The sequence below is a fragment of the Hippocampus guttulatus genome, chromosome 10 (genome assembly GCF_054856545.1).
Source record: "Hippocampus guttulatus isolate MCC_2025c chromosome 10, RoL_Hgut_1.0, whole genome shotgun sequence".
NCBI classification, from domain to species: domain Eukaryota; kingdom Metazoa; phylum Chordata; class Actinopteri; order Syngnathiformes; family Syngnathidae; genus Hippocampus; species Hippocampus guttulatus.
Window position 1 is genome coordinate 14,700,502 of NC_141270.1, and position 18,771 is coordinate 14,719,272.

General features: G+C 42.1%; 1 protein-coding gene across 1 annotated transcript in view; it reads right to left on the minus strand.

The window, feature by feature from the left end:
- Window positions 1–2,802: 2,802 nt before the first annotated feature.
- The window catches only part of LOC147199391 (heparan-alpha-glucosaminide N-acetyltransferase), a 29,241-nt gene continuing 13,272 nt past the window's right edge, over window positions 2,803–18,771 (minus strand). Inside the window, exons 8-18 of the mRNA XM_086121751.1 lie at window positions 16,300–16,376; window positions 13,953–13,983; window positions 13,699–13,859; window positions 11,731–11,843; window positions 10,554–10,675; window positions 9,858–9,981; window positions 9,550–9,636; window positions 8,701–8,778; window positions 5,532–5,602; window positions 3,555–3,667; window positions 2,803–3,426 (exon numbers count right to left, since the gene is read on the minus strand). Coding sequence (XP_085977877.1) covers window positions 3,245–3,426; window positions 3,555–3,667; window positions 5,532–5,602; window positions 8,701–8,778; window positions 9,550–9,636; window positions 9,858–9,981; window positions 10,554–10,675; window positions 11,731–11,843; window positions 13,699–13,859; window positions 13,953–13,983; window positions 16,300–16,376 — 1,159 coding nt within the window. The 3' untranslated portion in view covers window positions 2,803–3,244. The remainder of the gene's footprint in view (window positions 3,427–3,554; window positions 3,668–5,531; window positions 5,603–8,700; window positions 8,779–9,549; window positions 9,637–9,857; window positions 9,982–10,553; window positions 10,676–11,730; window positions 11,844–13,698; window positions 13,860–13,952; window positions 13,984–16,299; window positions 16,377–18,771) is intronic.

An 18,771-nucleotide genomic window follows, 5' to 3' on the forward strand; every position in this document is an offset into this window, starting at 1 on the left:
ACGAGCAACTGGAAGAGTCACAGAAAAATGTAGTTGACGTCCTTTGGCCACATCCCATGCTGATGACCGCTACATTGTGAACAATGCCCTGAGAACCGGATGATGAATGCCCCCCCTCCCCCACCATTGACAGCTGGGATAGGCTGCAGCACACATGTGAACCTTATGAGGGACAGAAAATGGATGGATGGACAACTCACCATGATTCCGAATGAGTTTGTTTGAATTAGTGGGATGCTCTGCGTTGAGCCGGTCCCATCTTGGGGCAATGGAAGACACCGACACCCAAAGTGTATTATTTACGTCTAGTTTACTACTCTGTAATTTACTTTTGGATCGCAGTCTTTGTGAGAATTTCGCTTTGCAGTGAAAGGATGTCGGAAATGGAAACGTGGTATTCAATTTTAAGCAATCTTGGAGAAAAAAAATGCTTATTCTCATTTGCGAGCTTGTTGGCACATATCAGGCAAAGGGTGTTTGGTGAGTAAGAATTCCCTTCAACAATCAAGCACTATCTTAAGTCGGACTCCTGATATTGTCTCTTAAAGATCCCATTCCACTATTAATTAAAAAAAAATTAACTTTGATGTTTTGTTTTTTTTGACAATATAATTTGGATTGGAGATGAGGTTGCCTTTTTCCAAGCTAGTTTTGTTGGTCATAGTGATTTTCCCTTTAGTGCAAAAGAAATATTCAATCTGTCAATAAGTTTTGCTCCAATTGGGTGGCCGTCCTCCTTAATATAAAATATAAACCAACTTTCCTCTGATTGGTTACTTCCTGCTATGTGAGTGTCTTGTGGCCACCATGTCTCTTCGTTGTGTTAGCTCCATTGAAATTCCGACCTCCTCTCTGACCATGTCAATCAAAATTAAGCATTGATAGTAACATCTTTTTGGATGCATTTTTGTATTGTATGCCAGTAGTCCAAGAGGTCATCACACTGTGGCAAGTCGGAAGAAATAACAACTTGCTAAATGCTGCCTTTCTGGCTTGGTGGGAAACAGTGTGGAACCTTTTCCTGCTCAGGAGTGTGTGAGGGTGAAGGCTCCGTTAAAGTGTGTGACTGGAAAGTGTGGAGTGATGCAGTGCTGCTGCTGCCTCAGGGCAGGACACCAGTCAGTCACACAGTGTTTACTTTTGCAAGCAATGCCTACGTGCAGCACTGGATGGAACTCACGAGAACGCGTGCCACAATTTCTCCGGAGCTTCACTTACATTTAATAGTCCTCTATTTTTATTTTATTTATTCCTGTATTTATTTATTAATGATTTTTTTGGGGTGGTTAAACACATCAAATGGCATAGAAAACACGGAGGCGGTCATACACGCAGAAACAAAACTGTCCATTTGAGTAGGATTTCATCATGTGGAATCATAGTCGGGACCTGCTGAGACTCATTCGTATTTTAATATGTATATTTCCAGCCAACGGGAGGACATATACATCCTGTTCTCTCTATCAAGGGACGTAGAAGAGCATTATGTGATATAGGAGTCAGAGATGGCACATTAGAACATTGGATCTGGGATAAAGTTTCCACATGACAGACTATAGCTGTCTTGAGACATATAGATGTAACAAGAATCAATAGGAGAAAGGGAGTGTTGGAGTTTCAGACATGCTATGTCAGACCGCAATCGTCTCCAAGAAGCGTCTTATTTAATGCTAGAGTGGCAGCACATTTTGCTGCATCTTATTTCAATATTTACTCTCTAAAAAGCACCAAACATCATCAGGATCATATGCTTGCAGTTCATCGTGACATGCGAAGTGTTCTTGATTCGCAATTCTCCATCCTCACTCCCAAAAAGTTCTTAAACTTCAACCTGGTTGAAAGAAACCGCCTTCCCTTTTATTTTCTTCCCAGTCGGAACAATCGACGATGTAATGCATTTGCAATGCCGGCAGAGTAGTTTGGGAAAAGGCTAATGGACTCGAGTCTTAGTTAAGAACCCAGCGTGTGCCCACTGGGATCGGAACAACCGGCAGAACCACGTCGCCATATTTATTATTAAAGCACTGCTGGGGAGGCGCTCATCTGTGCAAGCGCGGTACTTAACGTCAGGCATTCAACTAGGTTGAACTTAACCAGTAACCAAGGAAAAATATAAACGACATAATGGTTAGGGAGTAGTAAAAATGAACCTTGTTTATGCACGTTGATCGATTTGTATTTTGAGGGAACACAGTCGGTGCTGAACAAAGGCATTGGGGAATAGCTTTCATCAGTTAATAATCAACCAGAGGCCGGATGTTATTTGTTTAAAAAAAGAAAAAAAACATCAGTTGGACAATTGCATGAGTCCAACTTTGTGGGAACAATTTAGCGAAGGCTCTTTTCTGTTCACTCATAAAGGAGGCATGGATGGATGAGCGTAGTGTGGAAGAACCTGATAGTCTGTCGGTGTCCTGATGTTCCAACACATTTCCTCATATCGCGTATGCGGGAGCTCAGTGCTGGCTTTGTTGGTGTCCACTGATATATTGCATTTCATTTCCTCGATTCTTCAAAAGGAGGAGCGTGAGCCGTGAGGTGTCGATCCCATTAATGTGAGTTGTGCATCTTGACCCCTATTAAAGTATTGTCATTCACACAGCAGGTGGCACACCCACACAAACGCCGGCGCACAAAGAAAAAGAGGAGTGGCCATGGCAACGGACGCGTAATGGCCGTGACCTGGTCTCTGGTGGAATCACTTGGTCTAATTTGTTAAGTACCGCCGATTTGATTTAATCACTGTAATTAATTCACAAAACAAGTGATTTACCATTCTTGCACTTAAGAGGAGCTCCAATATATAAGAATGATTCACAATGGAATCATTTCTAAGAACGTGGAACCATGCGTGGTAATTTAAACGATACACGCCTCACGAGCATCAGGGATTTTGTTGAATTATGATGAAATATAATGAAAGACATATTTTGCTGATGTAGCACTAAATGTAATGGTAACAACTACTAAAAAGGTACTGAAATAACGGAGTTTAATCGTTAATTATCAAGTTACTGATTCAAGTCAATAAGTGCCTGAAAAGTCTTACTGTTTTTAGTTTGACAAGGCCTTAAGCACAATGTGTTTGATACACATTTTTGGACAACAGTGAAATATCAAAATAATTATGTACACAAGCTTGGATAACCGCCATTATACACAAGCGTAGCTCAAGATTTGATTTGCAGAGATCGGAAGAAAATAGAGAATTCAACAAACTGTGAAGGCAGCAGAACAAATTGGTTCAAATTTTGAGGAAGAATTTCTTCCTGTACAGCATGTAGGCAATGATTACCCACAACGCAGTTCCCCACAGGCTTTGGAAGAGCCACTCCCAGTGGCTTCCCTGGAAACGCATCTCCCAGCTGAACGGGAAGTAGAAACCCAGGAGAGAGTGTCCGACGTACACCAAGATGGAGTTCATTCCTGAGGAGGAGAGCGGTGGAGGCATACATTCATGTACAGCCTGACGTGCTTTAAAAGGGAAATGCACTATTTATTTATTTTTGGGAACAACATGATCCTTTAAGGATGAGGCGGGCCACGTTCAGTACCTGGATATATGAACGGTTGTCCGCCCCACCAGCCCATAACATCCGTGATAACGTACATGCCCGCCAGCAAGAGGAAGGAGAGACAGCCCATACACGTCACGTAGGACAATGACCTGACGGAAAAGACCACAACAACATGTTACGACCACAGCAATGTGCATTTTAGCAGAATGGTGTGAACGGGGTTAAAAAAAATGACGGTACTGCATAAGAAAAGTCAGAACTCAGTCTGCGGTTGGATAAAACAGCTGCGTCAACAGTTTAGGAGCAAAAACTTGACCTCCATCCAATGAAACACCTTTGGGATGAAGCGAAACTGAAATTTAGAAAAGAGATGATGACAAATGTTCTGGATGGATGGATATCGCGTCGTACGTCTTCCAAGAAGACTGGAAGATTTTATTGCTCCAAAGGGGACAAATGATTTCTTCTGGTTTGATTTGCAGCCTTCAACTGATTGGACATGAGGGACATCGATCAACCTTGGCCGGGTCACCTGGATGAGTGTTTGTTGATGTTGCGAGACCCAAAACAGGAGGACCCCCAGCTCATATCACCGATAATACATCCCAAGATGTGTCTTGCAAATACAGTGGCTGCAATAGACCCCACAATACCCAAATACGTTTGTTCATTTAATGTCTAAAGCAGAAGTAGTGGATCCTTGGCGCAGGCTTCTTGCCAGCCAGCCGGCCATGTCCCGTCTGTTCCTAAGTGCAAGAATGTTTGATGCAATATCATCTAATGCAAAGTGGCTGCCTCCCAGAATCTCTGAGATGGCTTTTTTTTCTTCCTTTTTTTTAATCTCAGCTGAAGTGGGGCCAAAAAGGACTCTTGGCTGGGAGTTAATTACTGCTCGACATCCCGGCAGGGACTCGTACTCAAGAGCTCAATAACCTGTGCATGATGAACTGCCTATAAAAGCCCAGGCAGGTAATGGCGAGGGATGAGCACAGCTTTACGGAGGGGGGGCTATGGAACATCAGGAAGAATTTGCTTACACATCATAGATGAAAACGGCATTCTTCCTGCTGCAACATTTAAGAGGTGCCCATCATATGAAAGATGATGTGGTGAAGTGAAACAAATGCAGTCATAGAGCAGTAAGTGAGTGAGCAAGTACAGCGGCTTCACAAAGTGGACACGCCCCTGTTGAAACAAATTACATTTCTCTTGCTGTTAAAAAAGTGAGACCGGTAGAAGTGAGCAGACAGTTGACATTCAACTTATTTGTCGTCCACATTTGGCTAGGACAGGCTCGAGCTCTTCGGAACAGGATAAGCCATACGGCGTTCGACTTTTAAGGGTCCACTGTATGAATATATACATGACACAACTGTGACTTAATGACTGCATTCAGTCTTTTTGGGTGGGAGTCTGGCAGCCGAGCACATCTTGACGTGATCTATCTTGACTACTCACTTTTCCCTCCTCCCGCACTCTCGGATTTCAAGGACGCAGCCTTCATTAGGTCATCCCACGGCCTTAAAATGGGATTTAGGCCTACGCTCGGACTGGGGGGGGGGTGGGCTTCTTTTATTTTTATTAGGATGTACAGCGCACTTGAGACCATCAAAACAATACATGACCCGAGATGCTGTGCTTTCGTCTTTTTCCTCCACGAGTCACATGATCGTTTGGGAACAGGCAGCACTGCGGTTACGTTGATGCTTTTCCCAGATCCCGCTTCCATTCGTGGCAGTGAAACTACGGCGCGAGTGCTTCTGCCAAGACTGCCGGAGGGGGTGGGAAAGATAGGGGGGGTCCCGATTTTGCAGCTCGGAAAGGAAGAGGTATCATGTTAGGAGGATACATATGGCACTCCACCTCACACTTCTGCCAATTATTTACAGTCCAGGCTGTCATTAGAGGTAACGAAAGCCGTGTTTTAGTAGCTGTGATTTGTGCCATTTGGAAAACACATCCTTTCCTTTGTGAAGAAAAGTAGCTGGATTTAGAGGGTCAGGAAGCACTTACCAAAGGTTTTTATTGACAGGTATAAATCCTTCGTCTCGCGTGCACTTTGAAAGGACGGCTGCCGAGATTCCCTAAGGAGGGAAATGAAACAGATTTCAAATCGATGAAGAGGAATCAAGTGAGATGCACGGGGCAACTTAAACACCAGGCAACAGAATCAGGCAAATCCAGCAGATGAGATGAGAGGATCGAGATCAATTCCGTCACACAGATGGAACCGAAAACACAACCGTTTGATTGATCACCTCTCCGGTGATGTTTCTTCAAAGAGAGATTGACAGTGTCAGACGCAAGCAGAGAATCCATTCGGTGTCCAGTTGACCTCAGAGACTCCATACACAAAAAGTACAATCAAATGAATCTGGCATCAATAAATGCCCAAGCGGGTCTAATCCTTTCCCATTTAGATATGATTCAGATATTTGAAGAAACATTTTACACGCCGGAGAGAAAGCAAGCGGGGGCAGAGATCAGAATCAGGGCTTGTCGGGTGGATATCCATCATCCATGTTGAGATGACAGAATCGATGGAGTGGAAATAGCCTCGTCGGGACTGAATTCAGCCTCCAGGCTCTCCAGGCTGCAGGATGTGGGATGAGGCTGGTATGTGGGCCAATCGCTCAATTTCAATCTCTCACTTCTGGAGTCTGATCGTTGGGATTTAATTAACATGGCTTCTTGTTGTTCTTCCTCCTTTTTTGGGGGGGAGCAACTCGGCTGCCCCCGAATAGCAATCTGCCACAGGAATCAGACACAAGCCTGCCGTGATGGATAGCGGGTTTGCGCTTTGTGGTTTTATGGAAAAGTATCGCGGTCTTGCGGTTGGCCTCCTGCAAGAATGAACACGGTGACCTGCTAATGTCTAAAACATCTTTGCTTCCTTTCTCCACACAATAGTGGTTCGTTTCAAGAGCAGGTTGCTAAAACTGTGAACGAACGACAGCAAACTATTTCGATCGCGGCGTTGATTTGTTTGCCTGCATCCCTGCATCGCTCCATCAATAAACGCTGCAACGCACCGCCAACATCATGATGTCGAGTAGCATCCGCATCATTAACTGGTCCACCGTGGTTGTGCGGGGAATCATAAAAGTCAAATGTTTATTAATCTCGTTATGTGTTACTTTATCACTTGGTGCCACGGGGGGGGAGAAACTAAATGGATCTAATCCGTCTCACTTCCCTCCAGTCAACGCGCTACATGAATAAAAGGTCGGAAATATTCACCACCGGGAGACATCATGTGGACAGAGAATTTAATGATGACAAATTTTCAGGACGGAATTTCAGATGCTTTTCATGTACGGCAAAAAGATTTTGCAGATATGACACCAAAAGCAAATTGACTATTTAGAGTATGGAATTTTCCTCTCGCTGTACATGTTGCACGGAATTCTGCCGTCTATTTTTTTGAACTGATCAAAGCAAAGTACCACGAACAGTGTTCACTGTTATAAGTCCATTTTCTTTAGAGAGCCATTATTTAAGATTAAAAATAATGGATATTTTCTGCCATTTAAAAAATATTTTCCAGGCAAACAAACACAAACAATGACACACATACACACATACAACGGCACACACATTTTGACTGACACTGTCAGAAAGATATCCATTTCACTATATTTCATTTGATGCCACCCTGTTGTTTATTCCCAAAATAATTTGTCATGTTTCAGGAAGTGTTAATATGCACATATGCAGAATAAAAATATAATCATGTGTATCCCTAAATTTTCGAAGTCAGCGTTTCACCGGAAAAAAAACAACAAAAACCTGGAGTAAAGCACATTTCATAATAAAGAAACCCACTTTACTGGCACTGTTATACTTGATTCATTTCTCAATTCTCAGAGAAGCCCAGTGACTGACTAACCAAGGGTCTAAAAACATGACATCAGTTTGAAATTCCACTTAATGATCCCGGATGGTTTCCTCTCATTGTTATGACAGGTCGTCGAAATAATTTCTTCAGTATCCTATATTACAGCATTGCATTTGTCTACAGTACATCAAATACTGGACACAGCTTAAAGCGTGAGCAAGTTTGTCAAGGCAGAATTTTTTGAGCATCATATGAATAAAATTGGTGTTTTTGTCTGTTTCCCCTGCTCAACATGTCCTCTTGCCTTCCCACAGCACAGTTGAATTTCAAAGGCAGCGATGCAGGCAGGCCAGGCAGCTCCATCATCACTTCAAGTCACATGACTGCCACTTGAGGATGTTTGTCTCCACATAGTGCGCGGGCTGCTCTTAACCTCATTTTCAAACCGACACACTGTACCTTTGCAGCAGCTCACTGATTAGAAAAATAACGGCCAAACGCATTGATGCTTCCTATGCGGACAACTGTCACTCTGGTTCGAGTGGACTAACAGCCTGGTGGCACGTTTTGAGATGCAAAACAGGCCATGTCATATAACCTTTGCCTTTCCCTGTGGGACACTTTCCCACTCACAGTGAAACAGAGGCCAGCTTTGCTGTTTTTGCCCCTTTTGTGTTTGGAGACCACCCACAATGGAGTGAAACTCCAAAACAAATATTAACTAGAAGCTACAATATGATGAAAATGTTTTTTTTAATGACGCTAAGGTGTCTCTGTTCTACCAGTTTATCATGACTGCCATGTCTTTGGTCTGCAAATATTTGCAGAGACTTAGCATGCAGGTGAGCAACCTTGCTCTCCAGCAGACGCTGGACAGTTCTATGTCAGCAACGTAAAAAATATATGCCTTGAAAAAGCAAATCAAGTAATAATAATCATGCTGCTTTATTTATTTAACAATGTGTCTATAAATTCGGGTGAACAAGCAGATTTTATATTCATACGACTCTCGTATTATTGTGTACCTAATGTTGTGGCCTGTGTTTTACATAACAATCCAGAGCTACACATGCACCACTCATGAGAGACAGTACGTATGCCCCTGGGGCGCTGGATCGTCGTGTCTGCCCGGAAACGCGCCGCATGTGGATGAGGTTGAATTGTACTGAGATCACACACACATGTCCTCACGAAGCCCTGCTAATGAATGACTTTGACAGTGATGACTAACATCCAGGCAGCCTTGCAAAAAAACATTTACCTATGAGACGGGTATGGTCTTATTTGAGTATGCCATGCAGACGGCATCATTTCTTGTTGCGTTACAACTTCCAGATGACCTACCAAAATGGTGGCCCATACGAGGAACCTGCACAGGATGTGGATGTTCTTCCCCTTGTAGAAAATGATGATTTTCCCTGCCTGCAAAAAAGACAAGGGCAGATACCAGAAGTCATTTCAATATACATTTGAAAGGAAGCAACAGAAACACCCCTCATATTCATATATTTGACCTTGAGTAACCAAATATGCCTGGGAGGTGTCCCTGATGCGGCGGTCACATTTCGCCCATCCCGTTGGGCCAGATGTGGCGTGTAAGACATCTGCACCTTCTCTTTAATTTGGTGATGATGAATACATTTCAGCCGAGGACATTAGCACACGGGCCAACACAAACGAGGCCGGTGAACACCTGCCGTGTCATCTAACACTCAGTGACTGATGTGCTCAGTCTCAATAGTCCATCGGGAAATGAGAAATGTTGGATTCTGAATGGCAGATTCCCACCACGACACAGTTTAAACAAAGTTGCTAGCAGACTATGTCAAAAGCGTCCCACCTCAAGTCTCATCGCTCTTCGTGACAATATTTAAAATTTTAATTTTGGTAGTTATATGACGGAGAACCAGTACACATTTTTCACATCTTTAATGAATGTGGACTAAGATTTGATTTGATTCAATGAGCCAGTTAAAGAAAATAAACAAAACAAGTATGCTTTGAGCAAATTGCTAGTGTGCATTTGTTGGACATCTTCAGCTTCACTAATCTGCAAAAACATTATGATGTTTTGCATTTGGTTATCTTAGCCCGGATAGTTAAAATTAGTGACTGCAACCATTCACAAATTTGAGTAATGTTGTCACTAGTTTTAAATGTAGGTGATGAAATAATGCACACAATGCGAATCACCTGCATTCCCAGAAATCCCATCACAATGGAGTTGATTGTGCCCAGAATTCCCTCTGGGTCAAAAGGTTGAGTAGTGCGATACATTTCCTGGAGAACACACACACACACACACACACACACACACACACACACACACACACACACACACACACACACACACACACACACACACACACACACACACACACACACACACGCGCGCACACACACACACACACACACACACACACACACACACACACACACACACACACGCTGTTTTAAATTGTCCCAATAATACAAAATTGAAAAAATTCAAATAAACTTACTTTGCAAGTAGGATACCTGTACATGTTATCACCAAATATCCACCTGTCAATGTATCCTGCTGCCCCCCCAGTGCAGTTGGGGTACAGGCCATTATCGCCTATTCCACCAGCTCCCAGATACCCTCTGATGGGAAAACAGACACCAACATTATTTTAAAAAACAAATCACATTTAGTTGCTTGAAATGAAATGAAATGTGTGAAATGAAAATGTATAAATATGTATGCAAGCTTATAATTTATATGGGAAAACAAAAACCTATTTTTTTATTGCTGTTGACAGCACTGTGGAAAATAATTTATCAGGCTGAATACAAATATGCACACATGCACACATTATAGCTCAAACAGACAATGTTTGGTAATTGTGTGTGGTAGGAGTGACACACAAAAAGAAGCATTTAGCAGAGCTACGAGCAAGGAAGATGGATCCTTTGCCTCTCCCCCTCTTATTGCACATGACAGAGCCAGATAGTCTAATTACATCCTCTGAAGCGTTCAGCGCAAGCCCATAAATCACCGTACTTCATAACGCCAACAACACAAGGTGCACACTAACTGGTGATACACTACAACCAGAAACAGAGCTTGCACCATCATGGAGAGCTCTGTGCAATTTACACCTTCAGCATACTAGATGAGTGAATTATTCAGTAGACTGACTCAGTGACATGGGAGCAGGCTTGGCTTTACATACGTGGGGCAGTTGGGTACAGGCAGGAGGAAGGTGATGCAGAGCCACAAGGTCTCCAAGATGATCATGGTCAGCCACTGGGGCCAGTACAACAGCACATCCTGGATGGGGGCCCACCAGTGACCCTGTGGTACAAACTCTTCCAAGTTAACTTGAATGATTATCAACAGGAAAAATGACAGTACATATATTTAGGGGCCCCTTTTTTTTGTATCCCATGCAAATCTAGTGCAAAGTCCAGTCTATCATTTTGCGTTTTTGGGATGGCGTAGTTAGAAATGGGCGTTTGCGCCGTTGTGAGACTCAACAGAGGAGCGAAACGAAGCCTTGTTCCCTTGAAATTCAACGCAGGTAAAGCACGTGGTCCACACAGCAGAAGCATAACAGACTTGGAATTCGTGCAGGGGATCGTCCCGCACAAAGTACGATGATAAAGAACTGCAAAAATTTATACTTGCGGGTGATGTAATGTTGGCCATTATGAAATGGTTGCTTGGAGACCGCTTTCAACCACTGATTGCGTGTCTGTGTTTGGAGCCTATCCCAGCTGTCTTCGGGCAGTTGGCGCGGTATAACTTGAACTGGTTGGCACACCATTGATGAACAACCAGATAATGGATGGATGGATAATAATGCATTCAATTAATTGATTTCTAAGATGATTCAGAGGGTTTGATGTCCGCTGATGTCATATTTCTGAATGAAATACGATGACATCAACCTCACATATCAGCGGAGCGCAGAATCTGTCTGCCTTTGCCTGGATCATATCTGCCAAAATTGCATTTCATCACCTGCGCCACAACTTTGACCTAGTTTAGTGCGCCTGCCTATGAAAATGGTGCCTTTCGACATTAATTCCAGGGATCATATTTGGTAACTTATATCACATTTTCAAATGAGGCAAGTGGAACAGCTAGCAAAAAGAATGAATGATAATGATGAAAATTTGCTAATTTTTAACATTATGATATTTATAATCATATACCATTACATTGAAATAGAATAATCCAAACAACAATAATGCATTTTGGTGAGACTTAAGTTCAAAAAAAGGTCTGAAAACGGCTGGTACTGAATGAGTTTTAATATGTGAACTTTGTCCAGGAATAAAGTACCAAGAATAGTTTTTTTTCTTTTACAAATAAAAGCCAGCCAAGAACAATGTGGAGCTGCTTACTGCTTTTTGTTGATTCTCTTTGTGTCCCCACAGAATCTGCAGTAGAGCCAAAACAAAATAAGTGAAGCCCAGACGCTGCAGTACCCCTGGGATCCGGAGCCACGACCAGGACACTGCAACACATGAAGCAAGTCTCTCAGTGATGAATACATCGATACACACATAACTCACTTGAATTGAAGTTGTTTCTGCTCGTCTCAGCATCTTATAAATCAGCAAACTGATAATATTGGTATTGGGATCTTTTCAACCATCCCATCGCTACATTCCGGAAAAAGACTGATGGAAAGCAAAAGTCAGTGGGGAATGTCAGCATGCCGGATACGATTGTTGCAAAGCGGATCACAGGTTCAAATCATTTCTTGCGCTGCGTAGATCGAGTTGGATAAGATTGACTCGTGGGTTACAGATTGATGGTAATCTACACATTAGTTAATTGAAAAGCTCTTTGCTGTAAAAAAGTGTCGGAAAAACAATGAAATACCAATCATCGATCAGGCCACATCCAATAAGAGTAGGACATCTCAGAAGGAGCGCGCCCAGCTAATGTCACATTTGTTAATGTGCAGGTTATCCCGCAAGACAATTCACTCTCTCTGACTTCCAGGAACATTTCTGGCGCCAAGTTAAACAACACAATACATCTGGATTTACAGTATATAGCGCTGCAGCTGTCCAAAACATTTAACATAAAATAACAACAATACAACAGAATACATTGAGATAAAATATTGACAATCAAAACATATGCAATGTATAAAATAAAACACATTGTGTATAGGTTTGTGTGTGTGTGTGTGTGTGTGTGTGTGTATATACATGTACTGTATATATATATAAAAAAACACAGAGTGTTTGTACAAAGTTTTGGTGTCCAATTTAAAACTGCAACATAGTGCTGATGCTAACACAATGAAGGAGTGTTCTGGCTTGTCCACTGATATTAAAAAATAATAATTAGCTAACAGGATTCTAGTGGCTTTTCATTTTCATCTTTTTTTTTTTTTTTTTTACAAGCCAGTGTCTAATGAACATGATGGTCACATTCCGATGAAATTATACACTTCAGATTTTCCTTCATCAACAAGCTTGCTCCATGCTTTTATGAATCCCAAAGTACTCAAAGGACAGAATCAAAATGGTTTAATGTTTATATGAGGTGACTCGGAGTTAATTTCAATGGTTATCACAGGTTCCTCTGCCTCGTCTGACATTGACGCACCCTCGTATAATGTGACTGCATTCTCTGATTAGATCAAACTAAGCCACAAAACAGCCAAGGGTGTCCTTGGAGACCGAGGTCGAAGCTTGAGTTTATGGTAAAAGTCATCTTGTTGTGAGAAGCTGCAGGAGCAGCTGCATGAAGCTGAAGGCTGTAATTCTATCTCTTTGTAATCGTCCATTACAGCGCGGCTTGTTTTTGGTCAATCTTCCCCTGTTAAGCGTCCCTTGGTGCTGGATTGGGAATCCACACACACACACACAATAACAATATTTTTGTTAACTGGGTTACACAGAGATGCACCCAGGAAAAAAGACCATTAGCATCTGGCTAATGTGCGAAAGCGTGGCCTGTGAAACCTCAGGTGGTCGATGAAATGAGCAGAGTCTACCTGCTTTTCTCCGCTTTATCAATAGCAAATAGCAAATCATAGCGTCAGATCTCATAAGATATTTGTCAACCTGACAAACGGCAATGCTTTTAGTGCACCTCATTCAAATATGACAGAACAAAGAAATGGGGCGCTCACTTGCCGGTGCTTTGTTGCAGAATCAGAGAATCCTTTTGACGACATTCTTGACTGGCAGAGTGTTGTTTTTCCAAAGGAACGGGTACATTATTTATGTGGCGAGTGGATGAGCTATTATGCTTTAATGATGTTCCCAGCACAGAACTGAAGTAAATAACAAACCTGTCCGCAAACAGGATGTACATGTTCCATTAGAACACGCTAATTTTGCACCTACGTGGTCCGTCGCGCGGGGAGTAGTTGAGGAAGCAGAAGCCGAGCGTCAGCAGGACCACAGTTCTCCACGTGATCTTTTGCAGCAGCTGCAGGCGGCCTACGCCTCTCCTCTGCATGGAGCTGAACGCCAACACCACTGAGGTCCCAATGATGAAGACAAACCTCAAAGACAAAATATCTGATGTTGGTAAGAGAGCACTTTTGAATCTCTTTTTCTCAGAATGAAGGTAATAACAAACTAAAAACATGACCTACCATGGCATTACGAGATCAGCCACAGTCAGACCTAAAAAAAAAAGTACAGTATTAAATCATTAGTATATATATATTTCCTTGACTATACATACACAGCTCTTGGCCTCATATAACTCCTACGCTCCCAAAAGATTTACAATAAATAAGAAAAAAATGTTGTCCCTCAACCTAAAGCATCTGTTATTAATATGATTAATAAACAGCTGGAGTGCTGTGACAGTACCGGCCCCTGCAGCACTGAAAAGATTCATCACACCACCTGTAAAATCAATATGGTGTTATAGATTTGGCAAAGATGCTATTATAGAACTTAACGTGCGTACGCCTCATGGCAAAAGAAATCATTTTGGAATTAAAAAAAAACCCCAGCTATGATTAATTCCGTGTTTTTCTTTTTATTCATTTTATACCTTCCCACACAGTCCCATCCACCCTTTAAATACATTCTCCCTCCTCCAATGTGATGCTGGTGATCCATTTGCATGTACTGTGTGTGTGTGTGCGTGTGTGTGTGTCTGTGTGTGTGCGTGCGTGTGTGTGTGCGTGTGTGTGGCTTTCGATCACATTTGTCATCATGAGTAAAATGGGGTCGGAAATTGCTGAAGATGGGGAATTTAGACATGATATGGATCTCATGGCTTTTTTTTTAACATAGTCTATCAATCAGTCCGATGACTAAAACGTTCTTTTTTATATTATTGTGATATTTACTATATATTTCCATTGTGGACCTTTGGAAAATGTCCAACCCGAACGTTAGCACTCACTATGCCTTTATTAAGGTGTCAGTCGCCGGGGTTTTTCTCTGCTTTCCGTTGAGTTTTACGTAACAGACTTGGATTGTGTATAATTGCCAATTCATTAAATTAAGAAAATCCACAGATATACCGTATATTTTTTTTAATTACACGTTTCGTTTACCGTACTTCCCTTTCAAATTAATCTATAGTAACAGATACTCTTGGCCGACACACGCTGCAGTGGAAACACAACTTGATCGGGGATTGTATGACCTGAACTGCTGAGACGGCGGACTCAACTGTACAATTTGGTGGAAACGTGGTGTTTAGTGAACGATATCCATTCATGTATTTTTATTTTCTACACCATTTATCCTGTTCAGAGTCACAGGCAAGTTGAAGCCAATTCCAACTGACACAGGATGGCATTGGCAGACAATTTAGCCTGCGACAACCGCATCAAAAGTCAGCTATGTGAACCACGATATTAGCCCATTAAAATACATTGGCGCAGAAACAGTTGCATAACAACAATATACCGTCAAAGAGAACGCAAAAACACACACGGCCCCAATTTACTAATTGTTCAAACAAACTGACGTGGAAGCTGATCTACGAACTGTGTGCATCCAGGATTGTGTTGGCCAGAACTGCAAACTTGCTGTGCAGTTCATTTTGCACATTATGGGAGGAGTAGGCGCAAATTTAAATTTAACACGCACACTGGTAACTGAGCTGAGGCACAAGTAAAATGAGAGGCTCTGGTGAGAACTGATTTTTTTGCACGCGTTAATATTTTCAGAATACCAATAACGAAGATTATGGTTATAGGTTTTCTGTTGTGCTCAGCAATTTCAGAGCAATTGAATTAGATACGGGTTGACTTGGAGCCAGTCCCAAGAGGGAGTCATGTGGCATCGCTTCAGACAAAACACCTTCAAACTCTGCATTTCTGTGCGTCTGGGTCATTTCACTAACAGTGAAAATCACTCCTGGCCTCTCCTAGCACAGTTTAACTTCACAGGTAACTTCAAATCCAACAAAGCATGCATGCGGTCGTTGGCTTTCACAAAATTATCAGAGACCTCATTGAACAGAACAACTGAATCGGCTTTCATCCAAAATATTTGTAAAGATATCTGAAAATGTCGAAGGATCAAGAATTAGAGCGAACGTTTAACAACCTGAGTAAAATCAGACCGTTTCAGGCGAGCAGTCCTGTCTCGTGCATGAGCCACTTTTCACTCTACTGCGGGGAGTGTCGAAGTGAGTAGGAGTTTGAGTTACCATGACAACGTCAACATTTTCAGACATTTTGTTTCTTTCGAAGAACAAAAGCGAAGGTGCATTCGGGCCAACATAAGGAAAAACATGACGAGGGCACATGACAACACCTGTCAATCAGTACACTGGTCCCCAACATCCATTCTGTGGCCCGGTACCGGTCCACGGGCCATTTTGTTCCTGTCCACACAGGTATTTCGACCCCACCTCCCTACCAAAAAATTGTTTTTTTTGTTTGTTTTTGTTTTTTTATAGTGCAGCATATATGACCCAATCAGGAATGTTTGTTACTGTAGTTGGGAATGCATAAGACTTTACTTCACCATTCCACGGTGCATGTTGGAAGAACCAGTAGCCTCCTCCACCGTAGTTGACAAAAACCATCACTGTGAGGGCAAACCTACAATGACAGCATGAGTCAGCACTGGCCAGGTCTGATTCAATAACAGATACTGTTACTAAAAGAAATGAAAAAAAAAAAAAAACAACTTTGAAATTCTGCTGTTATCCACATGCAGGATAATGCAAACCGAGCAGTATAAATCACTCAGGAAATGAACACTTGTCCTCTGGATCTCCTCAAGCAAAACTGCTGACTAAAGGCTTTGGTGTCTAATATATGATACACTTTATTCTTTGCAGCGAGCAAGGCTGCTAAAACACCGCGCACGTGATGGAGTGCTTCACTGAATCACGCGCACCGGCGGGGAAAAAAGGTGTTGCATTTGAGAAATCTGCGGCGTATAGAATTACGTGGCACAAACACACAGCGGGAAAGCGTGCTGGTATGTTGTAGCTTTGCTCTGGGGCAGACTGAAACCTTTCAACATCCGAAATCCATCATATGTTGTTGTTCTTTAAGTGTTATTCAATAACCCAAAAAAAAGATTGCCTTGAAGTGTCATGATGAAATCAGTAAAAGTTACGGTCTATCTGATAAGGCGCACTGCATCTACTTCTGCCTCCATTCGATTAAAGGCTGCGCCAGGCCATTACTGCTCTTTGAGCTTCAGACTGCAGATACGAGATTTTAATCAGACCCGATCTTCTCCAGAGGTCCATCAAAGTGAACTATGCTCACGTGACCGTGTACTCTATCTGTCGCTCACATATATCATTGAAGTTTTGACGCGTGTATCCATTACTCGCCATAGTGACAAAAGACAAGGGTTAAAGAAGTAAACCAGACGAGACGGGTAAAAGAAACGACTGTAACATGAGGGTTTATGGACCATCTCTCTAATGAAAATGTTGCGTCTTAGGCAGATTAAACTACAGCCGTCACGTACTTGACACTTGCGGCTGGAAATAATCATTAAATCATTCCCCCGGGAAAACACTTGTTCTACTTTTCAACAAATGACCCGTGTGGAGATCACTTTTGGACTGAATCGGGTTATTTGATGATTCCTAATCAGTTGCAAATTTCAACGTGCCATCCTCTGAATATTTATTACAGCAGAAATTGATTGATTTGGTGGGGGTGACACAGTAGTCCTGATTTATAGCGGACAGATTATTTACAGATGGAGCTTGCTGGCAGTCGTGAGTGGTTACGACTCGCTTACAGACCTCTTTGATATGAATTATTGTGTATGCATTCGCAATTTCAGTCTCACCTTCACCATGTAGTGCTGTAAATGTAGAGTAGCACTTTTTCACAAACGAGCACAGCAAAAGCTGCGATGACATGACCACAAATATCGTGACGCATCTCTTTATGAATGAACCAACTTCTAACTAAATGTGATTTTGTTGGCCCATATATGATGATGATTATGATTATACGTACGAAAGCTACTGATACTGTATGTGCATTATATGGGCTCTCGCTCTGTGGCCAAACTTCAGGACACTTTTGAAACCCAATCAGAGAAAAACCTGGAGCTCAGTCAAAACAAGAAAGGAAATGAATGAGTCAGCCATCTGGCGAAGAACTGGCAGTGCTCTGGCCCGCTTTATTATTTGTTCTCCTGTTCCACTAAATACTGACGGGGCAATTTCTTCCGCGCAAACTGGCGACAAGCTTTTAGTTGTGAGGCCCGAAATTAAAATCGGAATCCATTTAGAAAAATTAACATGCAACCGTCACTGCACACTATATCATGTCAGCGGGGCAATTATTACAAACCCCTTTTGCTCACAACAAACGCCTTTTTGCCGTGAAGAATGGGTCAGCATTTACAGTCGATGACTGATGTCTGTGTTCTCTGAGGCAAGAACTTGTTACTTATCAGGGGCAAGGATCATAAGTCAAAAGGCCCAGACGCAGTTTGATTAAAAACCTCTGCCAGATATTTCACATTATTGCAAGTCAGGACATGTATATTGGAAGCTAGACTGGTGTCTTTTTTCAGTTGTTGTCATTAGTTAATGTCGCAATTGTTGTTGTTGTTTTTTTTTACTCGGTTCTTAGCCAGCCCTAGCTACCATTTCAACAAAAGCATGCGAAATGTAATGTGATACCACCCCCCCCCCCACCCGCCTTTTTTATGTTTGTATCAAATTGTCAAATTGGGATTGGATGTAATTGACAGTAAACATCCATTCATATGTGGCCTACTTATTTACATTTTAGTCTGTTTTTTTTTAAATTTCTACTTAAGAACAGGAGTCGAATCAGCACTACCCCTCTTAACTGGCTTCTTTTTGTTTGTGTTATTTTTAAAGTATCTGCACTTCTACTTAAGTACAGAATGTGAGTACTTTTAGCACTTCTGCCCTTTGCATCTCTAACACTTTCCACATGATAAAGCCAGCCAGGAAGTGTTTATGTGTACTTATTTTGAACCATG